At 45.1% G+C, this 22795-nt stretch overlaps 1 protein-coding gene across 6 annotated transcripts in view; it reads right to left on the minus strand.

The window, feature by feature from the left end:
* Window positions 1-22795, minus strand: part of USPL1 (ubiquitin specific peptidase like 1) — a 388707-nt gene that overhangs the window by 325345 nt on the left and 40567 nt on the right. For all 6 annotated transcript variants that reach the window (XM_086935147.1, XM_086935148.1, XM_086935145.1 and 3 more), the window contains 2 exons: window positions 22601-22714; window positions 13651-13780 (listed from right to left, as the gene is read on the minus strand). In XM_086935147.1, the coding sequence (XP_086791273.1) occupies window positions 13651-13780; window positions 22601-22714 (244 nt within the window). The remainder of the gene's footprint in view (window positions 1-13650; window positions 13781-22600; window positions 22715-22795) is intronic.

Here is a 22795-nt window from a genome sequence, read left to right on the forward strand (position 1 = left end):
GTGGGATTCACCTAGCCTCCCCCACCTGAGGGGTGGGGTTGTCAGAGGGGCACACCTTGTGGGCTGTGCTAATTTTTCCCACCTGTCTTCTCACCGAAAAGGAGGGGAGACAGGAAAGGGGGGCCTGCTCCTGATAGCAGCAGAGGGTGGGGGTCGCATTACAAAGGCGGCAGGGCCTTTGAAGCTCCCCTGCCACAGATGGCTCTTCCTGGCCTGGAGGAGTGACCACTTCTGACCAGGAAAGGCTATGTGGGCTCAGGGAGAGACAGCTCCCACCCCAGGTGTCCAGAAACATGTCTTGTGGTGGCAGGCTGGTGAGTACCAGTCTGGGAACCCACCAGAGGCTGGTCTTTTTCAGGGGTCGCTCTAAGATGCCCTGAGTGCATTTTTTATTAAACCCCACACTGTCATCAGTATGGGTTGAATGTGCTGAGACGTTTGATTCCAGTTATCAGTAAAGCCATTATGGAGCTGTGGAGTTCATAATGACAAACTGCCAGCACCTTATACTCTTAATGGCATTACTGCACTTATGTCTAAGAATTGATCTAGACACTGTAGGGCTACAGGGCTCATGCAGCTGTGCCCTCACCACTGGTATAGTGTATCCAGCTAGAGAGGTGGCTGACCAATTACAGGGCAGCGGGTTGTAGTCTGGACACACGAGCTCCCTACTTAAGGCAAGTTAGTCTGTTTACTCGACCTTGGTCAAGGCTTCCTGCATGACGCTGCCCTGAAATCCACAGCGCTATTATCAGGATTACATTTATTGCATTTAGGCGCTCGCGCTTTTTAATTCTTTTCCCCGTTTTGTATTTGAGTTGCAATTGATTTATTTGCCTCGGTTTTTAAATCGCCGTTTGCACTGTTAAATCGCCGTTTCTTACTGCTATTAGAGCGCCTGCCTGCACTATAACTTGGTGATTTCCACCGCTGTTTGGGCGGGCCATTAGCTGGTTGCTGGGGAAATGTGTCTGCCATCTTGGGTGTAGTGGGGATGTTAGTGGACATTCGACTTAGCACTCTAGTGCTCACCTGGACACACGAGCTCCCTACTTAATCCTCCCATGGAAACGTGCAGCGGAGACGCGCAGCGGGCGCGTCGTAATCGCGCCGGAGTCACGCCAGAGTCCAGCCCGTCTGGGCCCAGACATGCCAAGGGCCTGATTCCCTGGTTCAATCTTCTGACATGCAGATAACTTATTCCCGTGAGGATATCATGTCGCTGGGCGCTCCTAAAAGGCCATCATGTAAGTATGTCTGTAAGGGATCTACACCTTACACCGCCTGTAGTTCATGCCACATTACTCAACTGGACAAGGGAAAAAAAAACGTCTTAATGGCTCTGCTTAATTGTCGATCTCTCCCGTGTCATGCTCTGGAAATTAATTTCCTGATACAAGATCATGATCTGGACATCCTGTTTCTGACGGAGACTTGGATTGTTGCCAGTTCATGCGCAGACATGGTTCGAGCCCTTCCCCCAGGTTTTCTAATATACCATCTTGATAGACCCAAGGGGCGGGGAGGTGGCATTGCCATTATATATAGAGATACGTTTGTGTGTAGGGCGCAGAACAGCGACGTTCAGGACTGTGAGAGCTGTCAGTTCTCACTACAGATATCCCCCACGGTGACTGTCAGGCGTCCTGATCTATCGTCCACCAGGTGGCATGGGAAGCTTTGTTAGTGCCCTGATGGAAACAGTCACGCAGTTGCCCTCCTCGACGACTAATTTTATGGTGCTAGGGGACCTGAATCTCCATTTTAACGAACCGATGGACCTAGTGGTGGCAGATCTGCTGGGTGACCTTAAAGCCTACAATCTTAATTTGAAAAACTCAGGACCCTCACATTCCAAGGGCCGCCTCCTTGATCCCATCTTTTCAAACATCCCTTATCTTACAGCTCTGCCCGTTTGCCCCTTACCTTGGACAGACCATTTTCTGGTACCGGTCAGTCTGCAAGTTGATCCGAGAACTGCCCCCCTCCGAGAGTTTATACTTTGGAAAGAGCTTGGTCCAGGCTATCAGTTGATAACTGGATCGCGAAACTTGAGAGCTCGTGCCCTCCTGTAGCATTTGATCCGGTTACGGCTGATGCGGATTTTGAGCTGTGGATAACTAATTCCCTGGATGCCATCCTCCCTAAAAAGAGAGTGGCAAAGAGGGGTAAGAGGACGGGTTCCGCCCCTTGATATTCGCCGGATTTACGAATCCTCAGGAAAGGATGTAAGAGGCTGGAGAGGACTTGAAGAAAAAACTGGGGGTGGCTAGCCGGGATGAATACCGCGCTGCAATAAGAGCATATAAAAATGCCCTTCGCAGTGCCAAGGCGCAATTTTTTGAGGAAAGGATAAAAAGTTCCTCCAATTCATCGAGAGAGACCTTTAAGGTGGTAAAGGAACTCCTCAAAATTCCGGAGCCCCTGCCGACTCAGGACAATCCAGCTGAGAAGTGTAGAGAGTTAGCTGAGTATTTCCACTTAAAAATAGAAAACATCATAGCTGCACTGCCTCAAGTCGTGCGGATTGAACATATAGGCAGTAAGTTAGCAGGAGATTGCGCCCGCCTGGACACTTTTGGACCAATCTCTGTAGCAGAGGTCGCAAAGGAGCTACGATCCATGAAGAGTGGTTCCCCAGGGGATCCAGCCCCAATGAGATTTCTGAAACAGGTGACATCTGTGGTTGCGGCCCCCATTGCGAACCTAATTAATACATCCCTTTCCCAGGGTGTGGTGCCGCTGAGCTGGAAAAGAGCTGTTGTAAAGGCTCTCCTGAAAAAACCCAATCTGGATTCCTCAGATTTGGCAAACTTTAGGCCCATTTCAATGCTGCCGGGTCTTGGTAAGATCGCAGAATGACTGGTCAACTATAGACGGTCTGCCTTTCTGGAATCCAACGGCCTGCTGCGAGAGTAACAAACGGGCTTTCGGCCAGGGCAGGACACAGACACCGCCCTATTGGCAGTCATTGAGGAAGCAAGGAGCATTTTGGATTCAGGAGGGTCAGTGGCAGTGATCCTCCTGGACATCAGTGCTGCCTTTGACACTGTAAACCACCAAGTGTTGATCCAACGGCTGTCCAATGCGGGGGTTACAGGAGTGGCGTTGCAATGGCTTAGGTCATTTCTGTGTGGTCGCACCTATCAGGTCTGGGAAGGCAACGAGAAGTCTACATCTATCCCCCTCCAGTGCGGTGTGCCACAGGGCTCTTTCGCGGAGACCTACGTTGTTTAACGTTTATATGGCCCCCCTGGAGGATATGGTGGCCCCTTTTGGGATAGAAATTGTCAGCTATGCTGACGATACCCAGCTGGTGGTTGCATTATCCCAACTGGAGAAGAACTTAAACTCGCTGCGCCTGTGCCTGGCCAATGTGCACACGTGGATGTGTGAATCGTCGCTCAAACTAAACGGCTCTAAGACAGAGATAGTGCTGTTAGGGCACAAGACTCCCTCTCTTCCCTCGACTGTATGGCTCAGCTGCCTAGGTGAGCTCCCCAGCCCCAAACAGGAGATCAAGAGCTTGGGAGTATGGTTGGAGCAAGATCTGTCTTTTAAAACCCAGGCTAAGAAAACGGCGAGGATTTGTTTTGGGCTTCTTCGCTCAGCCCGTAAAATCTTGCCTCTCCTCCCCTTGCCATCGAGGAGGTTACTCATCCAGGGGCTAATTATCTCTAGGCTCGATTACTGCAATGCCATATTCCTTGGCGCCCCGGAAGCCACGCTCAGCAAGCTGCAGCAGGTGCAAAATGCTGCGGCCAGGATGCTGACTAACGCGCCAAGGAGGCAATCAGCTAAGCCTGCCTTGAAAACATTGCATTGGCTCCCGGTGCGAGAGAGGTTTAAGTTTAAAGCTATCTGCACTGCCCATAAGATCCTCCAAGGGAAAGGATCCCCCTCCCTAATGAAGTTAGTGGTGCCATATAAAGCGAACAGAGCTCTTCGGTCTGATCAGAAACTTCTGCTTCAGGTCCCCAGAGTTCATAAGGCCCGCACTGGCGGCAGAAGATTTTCGGTGCATACAGCCACCCTCTGGAATGCGCTCCCATTGAAAATACGTCTTGAGACATGCTCTCTTCGTTTTCGGAAGCTTCTGAAAACACATCTCTTCCCGTCTTAAGATGTTGGGTTTGGCTTGGCAACGGATTGACGGTTACCTTGACAAGCGCTGGGATGCCCAAGGGTAACCACGCACTATATAAGACTCATAATAAATAAATATGTGTGCCATGTCGACTCTTCACTTTGTTCTGCACCAAAACACGCAGCCTCAATGGCAGTGTGGGTGTGTGTGTAAAGGTACAGGGCCTCTGAGGGTGGCACAATAAGGGCTGCAGCCCTCAGAGGCCTTGCCTGGCCACAGTGCCCTTGATACCCATGGTACCTTTTACAAGGGACTGACAGGTGGCCAGAAAGGTGCCACTTGGGGGTAAAAGGTACAGTTTCAGGAAAGAGCACAGGCCCTGGGAACCTGATTGGGAGGGACCAAGGGTACATCAAGTCAAAGCGCATCAGTAGTCTGGCAAAAAGCGTGGGGGGGCTCACTGCTACATAAACCCAGTTTCCTACAGACTCTTCTTCCTAAATGTGGGTTTGTATCCATCAAAAAGCAAAGCAATAATTATATAATCATTTTATCCTGGTCACCTTCAAAGAGAAAACAAAACACTACAGGTGGGGGATAAGTTAGAAACAAAATAATCCTTGCTGTAGCAATACTAATTCACACACTAGGTTTTCAGCAGACGTGAAAGTAAAAGTTTTCTCCTAGATGTCTCAGAGACCGGCGTTAAACACCTCACTATGAGTATCAACTAATGAGAAAGTTATAGGAGGAGAAAAAAAACGCTCCATTGGAAAACTGTAACTGCAAAAGCAGCTTTAACGGTTTCTTCAGATAACATTTTAAAGAAAGTCTAAACTGAGTAGGCCTTTAACACAACTGGTGGTACAAAACCTGATGAAAATGGCTTCTGAGGGAGTCAAGATCTGAGATCTTGCACCCGATTGGTTGCTTTCTAGTTCTTACAAAGAGGTGGAAGGCTTATAACCCGCGTGTCTGTTGATGTATTTTAAACCACTGCTACATAACCAATGCACTAAGGGTTCACAGGCTAAAAATGCAGAATATTTAAGCGTAACACTTTAGGAAAAATCAAACGCTAAAGGAGAGATGAAAGTAAGCTCTAAGAGATCACTTCAACAAAGGCCTTTGCAGGATGCAAAATAAGCTCAACCTCTTCTAGGGATTCACAGTTGTATTGAATCCTTGTCTCACACCCACATGTTCTCATGTACCCTTAGCAGTGTTACTTCTGCTCCAAAAGTAGTTTGACCGCAATTATGTTTGTGTCTTCTTCCAAAGAACAATAGCACACTGAAATTACACAGTTATGATAAACTGGCTCAGAAGCAAAGTTGTATGTCCACCCTTGAGTACCATGGCAAATCCTCAAGTTAAGGACAGTGTTGGACAACATAACATTTATTATGGTTTCTGGAAAGCATTCAAGTGGATTTGTATTGCAGACTGTAGTCTACCACACCTGCACTCACCAAACATCATCCCACATTGTTCTTCTCCTTGAATGTCAGTTTGTGAAACTTCGAGAAATCGAAGGTCTTAATTTGCCAGTCTTTGGCCAGTTACTCTTTGGCTGCTCGGTGTTAATGTGAATACTTTCCCCTTTGACCTCTCTGGCTTTAACAAGAGCCCGTTCAGCTACTGAGTCTGGTTGAGGGAAAAAAACTGGGTGTTCAACGGACTGGTTAAGTTGGAAAGCTGAAACTACCTTAGGTAAGAATTTAGGGTTTGTCCTAAGAACCACTTTGTTGTGATGTATTTGCAAAAATGTTTCTTGTATGATTAATGCGCGGGGTTCACCCACTTCTGAGAGATGTGATGGCCACAAGGAAAGCTACTTTCCATGTGAGGAACTGTAACCCACGTTTATGTGAAGGTTTAAATGGGGGGGAGGGGGGGGCCCACGAGCCTAGTAAGAACACTGTTTAGATTCCATACTGGAGAGGGTGGAACTCAAGGAGGAATTCTCCTTTTAAGGCCTTCCATGAAAGCTTTGATGTGAGGTACCCTAACCAACAACAAGTGTTGTCTGTTTTCCAAGTAAGGTGCTATAGCAGCAAGAAGTAATTGTATGGATGTGTATGCTAGATTACATGTTTGTAGATGCAGGAGATGAATGAATGAATTTAAAATGTATATAGCACTCGAATGCCCAAGGGCGTCTAGGCGCTGCAGCAGAGGAAAATACTGGAGATGCGTAATAAATTTAGGTCGAGAAAAAACAAGTTTTCAAAGCTTTTCTAAAGGAAAGTAATGTTGGGCAGTTCTTCATGGGTAACGGAAGTGTGTTCCACAGTTTGACAGTGTTGACGAGGTTTCAGGTATTCGTGTCCTGGTCCCTAAAGAGCCTTTAACGCCAAGCACAAGGCTCTAAATTCAGATCTCTTAATCACCGGTAGCCAGTGTTATTGTTTTAGACCTTGGGACACAGACTGGAACTTAAGAATATTCAGCAACATTCTGGTGGCGGAGTTTTGAACCCGCTGCAATTTGAGCAGGGGCTGTTTCTGAAGGCCCAGTTAAAGGGTGTTTCCATAGTCCAGTCTGGCCAGTGCCAGAGTTGTTACCAATGTTTTTGCTGCGGCTGGGGGAATATTAGGTTTCACCTTCTGAATTAGTTTTAGAGTTTAATGTACCAGAGAGGCGACCTTGCTGGTTTGATGTTGGAAGGTAAGATTGTCATCAAAGATGATGCCTAGATTTTCAACTTTATGCACTGGGGTGGGAAGCATTCCCATGGCCGGGGGCCACGATTTCTGAGACCAGATGGTGGAGTCTGAGCCCAGCAGACGAACCTCTGTTTTACTTCCATTAAGCTTTAGGCAGTTTGTGCTCATCCAGTGATCCACGCAGATCATACACTGATTAAAACGTGCCGCCGTTTCCTCTAGATTGCTTGCGATGGATACTGCAATCTGGATATCATCGGCGTAGGACACGAGCGAGAAGCCAAACTGCCTGGGGACATCAGCTAGGTGGGTGACATTCAGATTGAACAGTGTAGGGCTCAAGTATGAGCCCTGCGGTACCCCACAAGAAAAAATTGCTTTTATCAGGAATCACCAATCTGAACATACTGTCACCTATTGTTAAAGTAGGATTTGATCAAGCTTAGAGCGAAGCTTGAGACTCCCAACCTCTGAAGCCTTAGAATGAGGATGTCATGGTTCACGGTATCAAAGGCCGCTAAAGATCCAAAAGGATCAAGGCGGCCTTTGCACCGGAATCCAGCGTAGAGCGAAGCTCCTCAGCTGCCATGATCAAGGCTGTCTCCATACCATGCCCTTGCCAAAATCCGTAATGTGAGGAATCAGGATATTTTCAGAGGAACCGAAGGCCGTAAGTTGGAGATGTATGATTTTTTCCAAAACCTTGGCTGGAAACGGGATCCTTGCTATGGGTTTATAATTATTGTGATCGCTGGGGTCCAGGCCAGGTTTTTTTTTAGCAATGGGAGGCTGGAAACCTTCCAAGCCCCTGGGAAAATGCCGGACTTAAGGATCTCATTGAAAAGCAAACTGAGTTGCTCACTGATCTCATCAACTGCCTGTTGGAATATTTTAGGGGGGGCAGGGGTCAGTTGGAGCCCCTGCTTTCACCAATCTAACTATCACCATCATATAGTGGATATAAGGGGTTGTTGCAGTAAACAAATCTTTTCCATTTGGATGCATAGCATGCTCTGGTGGTAGGACGTCTAGCCTCCCTTCATAACTTTCATACAGTCTGGTGGGAGATTGAGGTAACCCGTCACCAAGGTCAGAAATCTGGGGGTCCTGTTCGATGATAAACTCCTTTTCAATCACCACGCAAACGCTGTTGTCTCCACCTCTTTCTTTACCCTCAGAAAAATTAAGAAAATACTCCCATATCTCCCAGCCTCCGCCGGCAAAACACGGATCACCTCCCTAATCTTCTCCAGAACGGATTACTGCAACGCCCTCCTTCTTAATGCCCAAGAAAAGGTCCTTAAACTCCAGTTGGTGCAGAACGCTGCAGCAAGAATCCTACTCAGCATCCCCAAGTTCAAATCTATCCCCCAGTTCATTTGATAACTTCACTGGCTGCCCATCAGAAGCCGGACCAAATTCAAAGCTTTATGTATTGCCTACAAGGCTATCAACAAGTCAGGACCTCAGTTCCTAAATAAAAAGACCTTCTGCCTAAACGTACCCACCAGATCACTATGCTTTTCCTCAGCATACCTTCTACCTGTCCAACGAACCAAAAAGCCTCCTGGGGAAACAGGTGCTTCTCAGTATCTACAGCCAGACTCTGGAACTCCCTCCCTCTCATCATCAGAACCAGTCAAACAGTCATCAACTTTAGGAAACAACTGAAACCCTGGCTGTACAACCAATAACCCCCATACAGCGCTCTGTCTGATTTTAATCTGTAAGCGCCGAGACACCCCAGGGTATTTCCGTGCTATACAAATCGCCTAAACAAACATAACCTAAGACTTCAGGAGCCAGATCGCTAGGTTCAGTTGAGCTGGTTCTGGATGTCTCATCTCTCCATGGTTCTGCGTGAGAAGCTTTGAGGAAAGGTGTCGCTTTGGGTGTGGAACTACTGAGAGTTCCAGTAGTGTTGTGAAACATGGTTGTCGGGCCCGTGTTGGCACAATTAGCATCATTTTGAGAGACTGCTTGAGTTTGCGCACCAGTAATGAATGAGTGGAAGAGGTGGAAAAGTTTACGCAAATCTGCCTGCCTAATTCATCCATATCTCATTGCTTTTGGACAATGGGTGTGGATACCTAGAGGCGAAGTTTGAGCATTTTGAGTTTAGATGTGTGGCAAACAGATCTATCTCTGGGCAGCCCCACATTTGAAAAAATGGATGAAAAACTTGCTGATGAAGTTCCCATTCGTGAATCTGTTGCTGACAGAGCAGATCCACAATTTGATTGTGAACCCCAGTTAGATGCTCTGCTAAGAGGTATATCTTTTGAGGAATGGCCCATCTCCAAATGCTTTGTGCTAGGTGTGACGGCTGAAAAGAGTGCCCGCCCCCCTGTTTTTGTATATAGTACATTGCTGTCATGTCTGTTCGGAGTAGGACAGCTTTGCCTATGATATGTTTCTGGAATTTTCTAATAATCAAAGGAAGGCCAGACGTGCCTTATGTTACGAAATCGCATACTTCAGCGGGGGAATGAAGTATACGATTTCGTAATATAAGGCACGTCTGGCCTTCCTTTGATTATTAGTGGAAAACAAGACCCACTGAAAGTAGTTTCACAAATTGTGTGAGTATTGACCTTTGGTCCTGATGAAAGCCCCACAGACCCGCTGGGCACAATGGGGCAGAAACATGTCGGCCTGATACTTAAGACGTGTAGAGGATCCAGTTACCCGATCCATATTTACACACCAGTGACTTTTTTAGAATAAACAAATTTACTTTGAGATGAGCAGGATTTTTTAACTTTCACCACTTTTGAGCACTTATAGACACTATATCTGGACACTACTACGTATCCAGTGGTTACCTCTGGCTAGAGTTAAGCATATAACAAACAAATACCCGATGATAATGCATTAGCGCATTGTAACTGGTGGAGAATCAAAATATACCGCCCTCGAACTACATGCGTGTATGAGGGTTTTTAATACCAAAGAAATTAAACCCTTGAAACGTAGTTACAAGTGGTCAATTTACCCCCACTTTGATTTTCCAATATTGAGCAAGGAAGCTGAATGGACTTTTTACCTTCCTCCTCCCTCTTTGATGATTCTGAACACCTCCATAAGTGCCATGCCTACAATCTACTGCCTACGGCATAGGTAAGCCACTCCTCTAGCTGGTCGCACTATACCACAGCGCATGAGCCCTGTACCCCTATAGTGTCAAAGTCCATTCTTAGACACTGTAAGCTCAGTGAAGCCATAAAGAGTATGTAGTCTGGGAGTTAGTCATTACGAAATGCACAGAAACTAAATGACTTTACTGTGGGACTTTACTTTGGGTGCGCGAATTGAAGGGGAAACCTAGATAGGAGTAGAGGTGTGCCCACCTTTGTCAACCCCACCCCTCAAGTAGGGGAGGTGAGGCGCAACTCAGTCCCCACCATCTTGTAGATGGGGGTACCCAGCAAACCAGAGAGGCTTATGAACCCCCCTTCCTACTTGAGTGGCATAATAGGGGGTGTACCCACCCCAAGGAAGGGACCCATTGGTCCCAACCTGTATCTACCAAAAAAGCCCCTACATTTAGTATTTAGGGGCTACCCCGTACCTTGCCTCCTCAAGCAAGAGGAAAGAAGGACGACCAAAGAGCCATGCTGAAGGATACCAACTGACATCGACCCAGCCCTACCGGCCTGTCCAGACCTAGAACCGGTGAGTCATGCCACTAGCAGCCTCACAGAACCGGGAGAGCTTGCCCTGCCTTCTCAAACAAAACTTTGTCTCTCCTGAGCATCGGATTTGCTCACCGACATACTCCGGCTCCAGTCAAATCTGCGAGTCTGCACCAGACCCCAACGGCCCAAGTTCGAGTCGCCAAACACAACAAGGTCTCCCCGACGACCCTCACCTGGTTCTGGTGATCCATGACTTACCTCAAGTCTCCAACTATGCCTGCAGCCCTTATCTGGAGGACGTCCCTAACTGCAACCGGAGCCAGTAAGGAATACCAGACACCAAAAGATACCTCTCAACCACATGCACCACAGCATTGGGTGGCCCAACAGACTATGTCCAGGCATTCCACTACCTCTCCAACCGGTGGTCGCCTACAGAAGATTTTCGTGCCCGAGCCTGCAGAGTTTGTTCTGACAGGAACTTCCCCATTGAAACCAACAGGGCTCCGGCCGTCGATCCAGTACCCTGCACCAGGCCACCCTAGTGCTGCTGTTTCTTAACATTTGACCTACCTGTAACAAAGCCAACTGCATTTAACTGTATTATCCCTGAAATTAACTATTTAACCTATGTACACCAAGTCCTGTTTGGTTCTAAAAAAAATTTAAAACTAAGAAATATTTTTATACAAAACAATTAGTCAGAGTTCAGTCTGAGTCTGTGAAATCATTTCTTGCCTGAGTGTGTTTAATAAAGTGTGTTTAATTAATGTGTTTAATAAATGCTGAACGCTACCCTCCGATAAAGCCTTACTGCTCGCCCACACTACCACAAATAGAGCGCAAGGTATTATCAACTTTTACCTCTGTAAACCTTAGAGGATCCACTGAACTCTGCACACAATATAGCTTACTTTGGTATAGACTATACAGAGCCAGCTACCTACATGTGGCAACTGTCGACAGCAAAGAAAATCAACAATGATGCAAAGAAATGGTAGGCTATGGGTGGGTTTCAAGCCAGTTATTGAATAGAAGCGTCTTGAATGCACAAGCGCATGCTTTTGCAGGCTCGATCTTCAAATTAGGTTCGAGCCAAACAATTTCATACTACTATCATAATGAACACCATCAACCTGAAAAACAAGGGTGCAAAAGGCATTACCAATAGTGCACATTGACATGCTATAACATCAAAAACTTGAGACTTCATAGGTTTAACAGATTTCCAACCACCAAAGCATAACCAGATACCTAAACTTCGGAGTACACCTGTATGTAGGTTCTGCAACACGTTGGAATGCGCATATAGATGGCTAAAGCTAAGATTCCTCATGCAATTTTTTTAACTGAGAAAAACTGTATATCAAGTTTCCAGACATTTGCTATTTAAAAAGGCACAAGGAAACGCAGTCTTTGCTAAAATCCAGTAATTTTACATGGATTGCAAAAGCTACAAATGGGCTACATCTCTTACCAAAGCCCCAAAAACTTTTTTTGTTTGGAGGAGACATGTCTTTGCGTAGTAAATGGGGGGTTTAATGCAACAGATGATTCGAAAATTGGTAAAGTGCATTTGTTTAGCAAAAAGTAGAAACTAAGCTCCAGACAAGCAGTATAGTAGGATATACATTACTGGATCTGGAAGAATTCTCTATTCAAATAAAAAACAAAAAAAGCTTCACACTCATACCGCCCCATTTCCCTCATCAATTTCAAGCCTAAATTATTAGGGAGAGTCCTTACCATATTCATCCTTAAACAAATGTCAATAACTAAAAAAACATTGCGTATTATGTAGCCTCCCATTTCTGGATAATAAATGAATGGTGGTATAACTACCCCACTGACCTGGCTATCGAACTAAACCATGCAGCAATGGAAGGGACATCCTTCTCCAGGTACTCTACAGCTCTAGCAAGCTGGAGTCGTTGCCGTCGGCAAGTAGAGTAGTGACGAAGCTCTGGAGGACTACGGTCAGACAGAAGGGCTGGTGTGGGACACTAACCCAAACACCCTTGTGAAATGGTGCATACCTCCATCCAGTGGCAGCTTTAAAGGGCTTCCGCGGATGGGATTCGGTGGGGATATTGACCCTGGGTGATGTAATAAGGGACACTACACTGAAGTCTTTCCAACAACTGCAAGCTGATTTTCAATTACATAAGACCCAATTTTATAAATATCTTCAACTCTGCCATGCTTTGACCCCCTAATTCAGGCCTTAAGGAACTTACCGTAGTTGCATCCGCTGGAAGGGCGCCTATTAATGGGTGATCTGGGCCTACACAAAATTAGACAAATATATCCAACAGTGACAACCCATACGCAGACTACCCTCGACAAGACTAGACGCGCATGACTTCACGGACGATGACTGGGCAGAGGTCATTGCCAGCCCTCGGGCGCTGTTGTTTCTACCCGGTACCCTCTTATACAGTTCAGGTATCTACACAGAGCATAATATACCCGAATAAGACTCTGGAGGATGGGCGTTATTCAATCCCCGACATGCTTGTCATGTGAAAGGGAAGTAGGGACATTTTTACACACAGTCGGGATCTGTTCCGCGTTGCAACCATTCTGGCGCAGGGTATCCTATTTTCTCAAGTAATGTATTATCATGGGAACTCCCACATGACCCACGACAATACCTTCTGCACAGTACAGAGGAGATAGGGGGCAAAAAATACAAACTAGCATTTACTCTTACTGGCCCTCACTATCGCCAAACGTGATATTGCACAGTTGTGAAAGGGACTTCTCTCCCGACGCTGGGCAAGTGGAAGGTAGAACTAGATAAATGTAGGAGTGCCAAAATTGCAGTATTTTTAGCTTGTGGCTGCCCCCAAAAACAGGAAAATTTGGGCCCGCTGGGCAACATTGAGGGATTGCGGTCCCCCCTCTCCCATTGATGGACCCTTAACAGAAATCACTGTATAGAGAAGTTTACAAATGTCGGTATTCTGGCTTTATTTGCTTTCATACAGGTTTTTGTAGGGCTACAACCCAAATCTCACTGGAATAACCAAATACAATTGGTTATAAAAAAAAAAAAAAAGCTCCACACATCTTCCACATTTTGGGATAAACATTTTAGTTGTCCTTTAATAGATAAACCACCCTCTGACCAACTATTAACACCAAACACCATCATAACCGGGATAATACATTTTAATACCCAACAAAGAAAATTCCCAAAAACTGAAGAACTGCATTTAACATTTTAGAATAATTTCTCAGATAAGCTTACCTATCTTGACTTCTGAAGCCACACTGCAAGCATTCAAATTTCCAAACAAAAGAATGTTCGAACAGGTTCTGGAAATAAGAATCCTTTTGTACAAGCAAAGGCAAAGCAAATACAGGCATGTCGTTCTTCCCTAAAGTAAAACAAAACAGGTAAATTAACATTTGCATTACTTAAACCCTACGCATCCAGTGCTAAAAAAAGCTGTTTTCCCGCAGTCTTTCAAGAAGACCTTGCGGAAGGGAGCACTTGCATCTATGAAGGATGTCAAAGCTCAAAAACTGTAGTTACATACCAGACATTTTGTTGCAGATCATTGATGTTGCAAAGATGTGCATGCGTAGAATTAATTCATTGAAACAGTACAATACAAAACTAGTCAGAAATTAGGCCCACCTTACTAAAAAGGTTCTAAAGCACCCCCTCCCTCCCACCACGAACTATACTCTGGATATGACATCCAAACAGGATGAGTGGCACGTCAGCGTCTGCAGCTTTACAAATCTACAGGAGAGGCACTCCACAAAGTGCTACTATGGGCACCATTGGCCTGATTAAATGCACACCGAACTGAGAAAGGTGGCCTGCAAATTCAAGACAGAGAAACATAGGCTACAAGCCATTAAGCAATATTATGGAAATTGTACCCCATTTGTTGGAATAGCAAATAAACCTTGCTAATTAGCTTTCCTGCAAACACCTGGTTTTGTTTCAGTGGACCTTTAGGCATTTTTCACACCCATAGATTACAAAATTCAGAATGGCGTAGTCCTCAAACATTATAAGAAACGGATCTAAGATATCACCAACATGCTACACAGTCATGACAGCCAACAATGCGGATTCAGGAGCTTCGAAATCAATGCTCTTGGTCCCCAGTAAGGAACAAGCCTAGAGGCAACGGGGAAACAATTCTCAAGATACATTGCATAAATTCCTGGTTCACTTGTTGAGCAACTGAAGAAAGTCTTTTCTAGTCTCTATTGGGCAGTCAGAGAAAAGACTATTTGCCAACCTAATATAGCGAATCACTTTTTATACAGATAAGAGAGTTCTCAGGGTTATTGGCCCATTCTTGTGAGAGCTCGGGTGGAGAAAGAACAGGTGTTCTGTTCGTTCAGGATGTGAATGAGCAATAAAGAGGCCTTTAATTTTTTTTTATGTTCTCACATTTGCTATGCAGTCAAAGATGGAGGTCAAAAGTCGAGTTATGGTTTCAAATTATTATTTTAGCATGAAGATAAGTATTTAGTTTGCCTTCTCTGTTTGCAAAGTTAAAGGATTTTCTAAAGTGAACTGTGACAGTCCTGCTGGGATACAGAGTGTCTAAGGAAAGGTTGTAGGAAGTCAGTTTCTCTAACACAAACACTGTAAATGAAATGTACATATATTGCAAAATTTATCAATGCTTCGAAAGCAATTTTTTTGCAATTCTGACAGGTGATGAAAAAGATTTCTATAGGATGAAGTAAAAAAATCGGAACACTACATGCTGATGTGTAAATGAATAATATTTGCTGAAACACTATTTCCGAACATGGTATGCAAGCTATATAGTTTTACCTGCAAAACTACATGTCAGTGTGAAATTTTGTGCCCAATTCAATTAAAAATGTACTGCTCCCACATCATGTGTTAATATATTTGTGACTGTTCTAAAATGCATCACCAGCTACATATTAATCCCTTAACACTCTCCTGCTGCATGGGTGTGCTTCATTTGATTTACTTGTTCTTAGTGTGATGCTTGGATTTTTCATAATCCCTATGGCTTCAGTGATTTAACATGGACAGCTGCACCTCACACCATCTCCTCTGAAAATGTATTGCATAATTATGGGTCAAACTGGCTAATTGCAGCATGGGCTCAGACTGCAGAGCCAGATTTGTAATCAGCCAATCAAATGCCAGCTCACATGTGTTTTCGGACAATGTTCATAGTGTGCTTCTTACTAGCCGATTACAAGACAGGATATACAGCTCCAGACTCTTGCACACTGCTGCTGCCAGCCCTTGCATGCAGTGCTTAGCCCTTGCATGTGGTGCTTCAGTGTTCTATCTAGGATGGTGTACCAGAGTTGGACTGCACTTGAAATAGGGGCGGTCTTGACAAGTACTTCTACTGGGTTTTTTGAGCGGAGGTAAAGAATCTTAACATTACCTGCCTTGGATGCTGGCCGAGTCACAACCCTGCCGCTCAAATTACTCAGACTGGCATAGTGACAAACCTGCAGGCCCTTCTGCAGGACGCTGCTTGTTGGGGGTCAAAATGGGGAAGGAGTGGCAGGGTGTGGAAGCTCCAGCTGTATTAACACCAGGTGTGATTCATTAAACTGAGGCAGCACAGTGATCTGGTTTACAAAAGAGACAGGTAGAGATCTAGGAATACAAGTGCTGCATAGATGTAACATTGAGCCCAGGCCAGGTACAGAATGAAGATCATTGAAATAAGACAGGTATGTTCTGGCAAAGTGAGGTGATGACCGCAGGTGCAACAGTACAATTTTGCAGGCCAAGACCTAGCAACAATTTAGCTCATTGAGGTCACCCCCAGAAGATTAGTCAAAACTCTAAAATCCGATACAGCAACACGTACAAGACAGTAGCAACACTGAGGTCAGCCAGGGCTAAAGAGCTTGTAAGCAAACTTTAGACAAGTGTATAAGCTTCAGGTCACAAGTCTGAATATTGATTTATCTGCTCAGCCATTCATCCTTCTGAAGTAGATCCAATGAATGTCCCTGTGTTGGGCGAGACGAAGTTCTGTTATTTGCAGTGACTCAATGCTGCACAACTGTTTATCTTAAAATCTTGATGTAGTAGAAAAAGGTCCCTATGAGTTCAGATAATTTTTTCTTCCCATTCTCCCCAAACCAACATCCTTTGTGTGCTGCATCCGACACCTTCTGTTCTGTATAGGTGGACAAGCCAACAAATTAACAGGTAGAGGCGAGTCAAGGGTCAGCTCTCTATCAGAGAGCACTTGTACAGCCTTAAAATATTTGGAATGTAAATCATGAGCCAGAGATCATTATAACATAAGGGGGGTTTCAAAAATTCAAAAATGTAGTTCTTTCACATGCAGAAACGTTCCATCTTACCACATCAGATTACTTGACTGCATTCAGTGTATTAAAAGTGAGTTTTTAAACAAACTGAAAAACATTCCTGCCACCGCTCTGATGACAGGGACCGTGTGTATTGTATATGTGGGTTAGGTTTTTATACATTGAGCAAATGGTTGGTCAATTAAATCAATCAAGTTTGTTTGTACAGCACACATGCTGAGCTAATGCATTTCAAAGTGCTCTCATATGCAATAATGAAGAAAGGTGGCAGCTCAGTAAAATAAAGTATTTGCCTAGGATCACACAATTTGGGACCAAGTTTAAAGGTCAAGAGGATTTAATTACAGTAAGGTTGAGCAGATTATTCAAGTCACTTTAACTGGAGGTATGGTAAAATGTTTAGAATATTTCGAGCCATGTTTGGATTTGATAATCCGATAGAATTTTTTGAGGCTAGAATGCACCAGTAGGAGCAGTGTAATTTCTTCCAAGTGTGAAGTTTTGAAACTAAAATATTCATCTAAAATCAGCCGAATAACGACTTCCAAAGTACTCACCTGTGACCAGGAGAGATGCCAGTACTGTATCTTTTAGCCCAGTACTGAACCGCAAAAGTAATCAAACGAGTTTTACTAGTAACCTATATTTCTTTCATAGGAAACCAAACTGCTTTTCTGTGAAATTTCTTAGTCTATTTTTGCAAACGACAAATTTTCCTTAAAAATCGTACCGACTACTAAAACGTAATTACTTACCTGTCTTAGGTAGAGACGCCAGTACTGAACCTAGGAGTCCAGTCATGGATTACAAAAGTAACGAGAACCTACTTTACCTGTGACTTGAATTTCCTTCCATAGGATAACATTGCTAGTTTTTCAAAGTGTCAACTTTTGAAATCCCTTTATATTCCTTAAAAATCACTGCAATAACCAAAACGTTTTTACCAAACTGTTTTCAGCTTCGACCCCAGGACTGAATCTAGGATCAAGTCCTGGAGTTACAGAAGTAATCTATAAAGTATTCTGCTGTATTTATGTAGAAAAACCCATTGGGCTCAATGTTGAGTTGTGTTTAGAATTGTGTTGCCTATTGCAACTGCTGTACCTATTGTGCTTACAAAGTTTATTGCCTTTCTGCAAGATAACTACCTGAGATCACTCAGTATATTTTGATACCTGTTGGTTCTAAAAATAAAACAACTGTATCTTTTGATATAAAAAACAATTGCCTGGAGTTAAGTTCTTGAGCGTGTGAAACCTTTTGCTGACTGAGTGTGTACAACAAATGCTTAACACTGTTCTCTGGTACTGCCTTACTGCTCGACCAAGCTACCACTTTAGAGAGTAAGGTCAGACCGGACTTTAACCTCTGTTATACCTCTGGGGATTGTGGACTCTATACACAATGTACCTTACTTTGGTCCAGTATATATAGAGCCACTTTCTTACAGGACTGCCTCCTAAATAATATTAATAGGGGGCGTTTTATGGGTCTCGCGGTCAGTAGCCAATGGGCTAATGACCTTAGGGTGACTACACCCTTGGTGTTTCCACCCCACATGGGTTAGTGGGCACAACCCCTAATCAAGATTAGAGAGTGCCTGTCATCTGCAAGATGACTGGCACTGAAGAGTAGTCTTCACCTTACCTCCCCACCTGAGGGGTGGGGTTGGCAGAGATTGGCACACTTTCTGGGCAGTGCTAATCTTTCCCACCGATCTTCCTGCAGAAAAGGAGGGGAGACAGGAAGGGGGCCTGCTCCTGATAGCAGAAGAGGCTGGGGTCATGTTACAAAGCTCCCTGCCACTGATGGCTCTTCCTGAACTGGGGGAGGTTTGACTACCTCCGCCCAGGAAAGGCTTAGTTTCTGGGCTCAGGGTTCGAACGCTCTGACCCTAGGGGTCCAAAAACATGTTTTGCGGGGGCAGGCGGTGTGTGGCTCATGCAAATTTCCAACGCCCGAAATGCATTGGGTTTAATAAAATACTGCTTCCTATGAACTGAATGGGTCTGTACTAGTTCTTAAATGAGGTCCGGATGGATGACTTTGAACATGAGAAAACGTTGGAAATTTGCATGAGACCATACGTGTGGAGTTTAAAGATGGACTGAGAAGAGAAAATCATGTTAAAAAGGAAAGAAAATAATAAATGTGTGTCATCAGGAAAAAGAAAGCGCAAATAGCTTACAGCTGTGCCATTGGCTTTGGGGCGATGTGTCACCCCAAACTCCTTGAACCATTGTAACCAGGGGCCAACGGGGTAAGGCACCCATACCAGTGAGCACACAACCGTGGACAAAATCAGAAGAAAAAGGTGTGCATCTCCTACCATTTCAAACGCAGGGATGTGTGCCATGTTGACTCTTCACTTTGTTCTGCACCAAAACACGCAGCCTGCAATGGGCGTGGGTGGGAGTAGGTGTGTGTGTGTGTATAAAGGTACAAGGCCTCTAAGGGTGGCACAATAAGTGCTGCAGCCCTTAGAGGCCTGGTCACAGTTGCCTTTTACAAGGGACTGACGTGTAGCCAGAGGTGCCAATTGGGGGTACAAGGTAGACTTTTGGGAAAGAACACAGGCCCTGGAACCGGATTCGCAGGGACAAAGGGCACATTAAGTCAGAGTGCATCAGAAATCTGGCAAAAAGTGTGTGGGGGGAGGTTTACTGCAACAGAAACCCAGCTTCCCACAATTGAGACGTCTAGGGTGATATTCAGTACCTGAAAACATCCGTGATGGGGATTAGAGAGTAGACTAAATGCAACAGTAAACAGCTAATTTAAAAGCCAAAAACAGCAAGGAAATGCATGCCTGATTAATAGAGGTAAAATACCTAGGTCAGACAGTACCATGCAAAAAGTTATAAAAAACAGATTTGTAGAGGGTCTTTAAATCAAACAAGAAGAGCACCACTTTTAGGCATTTAGGTACCAAGGAGGCATTGGGAATGGGACATAGTGCTCTCTAAAGACAGCACAACATTACCTCAGAGAGGCTTCGGCGATAGAAAAAATTGTGGCCCTCTAGAGCTCCTCGCAACCCTGCTATCATCAGACAACAATCCGGGGGTCAGCTCTGCTGGGACTGCTGCATTTGCCCCACTCAGGCTACATCCCACATCCCTCTGGCATAGCAGAGTACTTCAATGCTGGCGACTCTATTGCAAGGCAGACTGCCTATGCTGTTCCCCAAGCCGCTTGCATTTTTATGGGCTCTGGGGGCATTGCAAGAAGGTCTGCACCCTGACCAAAGCAGGGACTAGCTGAGATTGCTTGACCTGCCTCACTTGCCAACCAGATAACCCTCTCGAGATCTATGGGGATCTCCTGAAAACCTACATTGCTCCTAAGCATGTCTGTGTTGTGATTGTTCGCTTACGCAACAAAGGTATTGCCTTAGAGGGACAGATCTTAGCCCCTATGGCTCATCTCCAGGAGCACATCACAATTACAGCTGTTTGAGTGGTATCCTCCCCCCTACTTCTTGATGTGGAGCTCTGGAGCAGCCTAGGGCCTGACCAACACCCTCCATGCAAACTGAACTAGTCCCTTGGGCCGCAATTCTGCAGCACTACCCACACTATATTTGTACCCCCCACCCACCCCCCCCCCATTGGTAGTCATGAGCACGTCCAAGTCCATCTGCTCAGAGGACCTTCATCCTTCAGGATGTAGACTAGACCTCTGCCCCAATTTCCCACCTTCAGTTCGAATTTAATGTGATTTGCACCCTGCTTGTTTTATGATGTTCCTTATCCACCCAAACAAATCTAGCAAGAGACTCACATAATGCAATTGGATGTTCTCTACCTCAAAAACAGGCAGAACGGGCAAATATTTTCCACCAACTATTCTGCTTTTGCCAGGGGCACCTTAATTTAGACAGTCTTAGACATTGACCACAGAGGTTTTTTCTAGTGGAGAACGTATTGGATGGATTTGGCTAGTTTTACTTCTTATCTAGCCCCCCAACTCGGACCACCTAGGTTTTCTGACACAACTGGCTGGCTGGCAGGGTGGGCCCACCTCCTTCGGAGCGGATGTCAACACGGTCTTAGATACCATTCTGGATAGGTCACATCTCCCCCCTCCTGCAGAGCACCCACAGTTGGCAATGCCAAATAACTCTCGTCCTGAATTGGCCAGTGGTGGACTTGATTGAATTTTATGCTCAGCCCACTTTTGCTTGAATTCTCTTCCTCTTAGCCATTCCATTTCCAAGCATACCTCGTCAGAAATGGGGCTCTCTAGTTGGAAGTAGGATACACCCTGTCCAAGTTGGGACCCTTCCTTATAGTCAGGGTAAGGGAGTTACACACCCAAAATCACCCCTGCTCACCCCCTTGGTAGCTTAGCTTGAGCAGTCAGGCCGATCTCAGAGGCAATGTGAAAAGTATTTCTACATAACACATACAGTAGCACAGTGTAAACACTAGAGGTGAACACACACCAGTTTAGAAAAATTTGTACTGTATTTGTTTTAAATAGGGACCTGGAAAATTAACCCAATCCTGTGTTCAGGCGCGCTTTCAGCCCCCCTTACCTTTCCGATAGTGCATGTTTCGGAGCCACTTGGATTGCTTCTAGTGGTGTCAGGTGTTTGTTGCTAACTACTCAGCGCCGACAGTTCCTCTGAATTCCTGCTAGCAGCCTTACTCCCCTCACAGCCCCCGGAAGACATACCATGGGTTAGAACCTTGTAGTATGCTTTTAAAGAGGGAGTGACTTTAAGCTGTGGCGGGGTAATTCTCTTCCCTTTTCCTCATGGAGTCTTCCCCTGCGTTTTAGGCAATTTCTTAATTTTAACAACTTTCGGGCAAGTGACACCGACTGCTCCGTCAGACGGTTTTTAGGGATAATTATATCAGCTTCACTTACTCCATAAGAGTTTTCCTAGGTGCCCAGAGCTCTAGAGCAGAAAGAGTACCTTGATATCCCCATGTTATCACCAACCTTATCTGCTGCTTCGTCAGCTCTCTCCATATGCCTCTGAAGTGTTTGCTGTGAGGGTACCTTTGGCTTCAGCTGGCCGCCGATATAGCTCCTTGTCTCCCTCCTGCTCCCAGCTTGCGAAGGCTTGTCTCACAGCTGCAGCCTTCTTTCTTGTTCTGACACCACCTGCTCTTCCCCCCCCCATCCCCCCCAACAGGCGTGCAGTCCTCGCACGGCGTAGCAGGGCTCAGACTCTGATCCACACCGGAGCTCGCTCCACACAGTCAGCCTCCTTTACCCTGATTGGGCAATCTGTGAGCATCTGGCCATCGTGCTTTTCCTTCATTTTATTTAGCAACTGAAAATTACTTTATTACAAGCATTTTTTACCGTATCTGAGGTTATGTATTTAAGAGACACAGAAACTGAATGGATGGGCTGGCTAGGAGCCCCCAGCGCACATACACGCCCTCCTCGTCCGCGGCCGGTTACCTCACGGACGCCATGTTACCCCCATGCAATGCATATCGTGCCAAAAAAATAAGTGTTCTTAAACACTGGAAATCTTGAAACTATGGACTACCAATGAAGTATGAAATTTAAGAAGCCAATAAAAATTGTTTGCAAGAAAGGAAAAAAAATGCCTTCTGATGAAGTACGTTTCTCCCTCCCAAGCCCCCAAAAACATTAAGTGGTAGGGTGACTCCTTGCCTAACAATTTTCAAAATGCAAAACACCACTTTACACATCGGCTACAAGAATGTGGCAATAAGCACTATATAAAAAATGCATTTGCTCCATGTATCAACTAATTAAAATACAAGACTGTTATTCAGACAAACCTAGGCATTTATGTTACAAAGTATATTGCTACTTTAAATTAAGCAACCTGGGGCACACCATCCGACAAGTAGATACAAAACTGACATTTCGTCTAGATTTGGTTAACTTCTTACCAAGTTCACACTTGAGTTGAGGCTGAAGTAGATCAAAAATTGTATTTCGGATGTCATTCAAGTGATTCTCGGCCTGATCCAAAACCTCCAAGGAAACCTCTGGGGCATTCCCCTCTGCAAAACATCAGAAAACGAAATACACTGAAAGTCAAATGGAAATTAGCTTAAGCATGCAACTTAAAACAGCTGTGTAGG

This window comes from Lissotriton vulgaris, chromosome 8, assembly GCF_964263255.1.
Source record: "Lissotriton vulgaris chromosome 8, aLisVul1.2, whole genome shotgun sequence".
NCBI classification, from domain to species: domain Eukaryota; kingdom Metazoa; phylum Chordata; class Amphibia; order Caudata; family Salamandridae; genus Lissotriton; species Lissotriton vulgaris.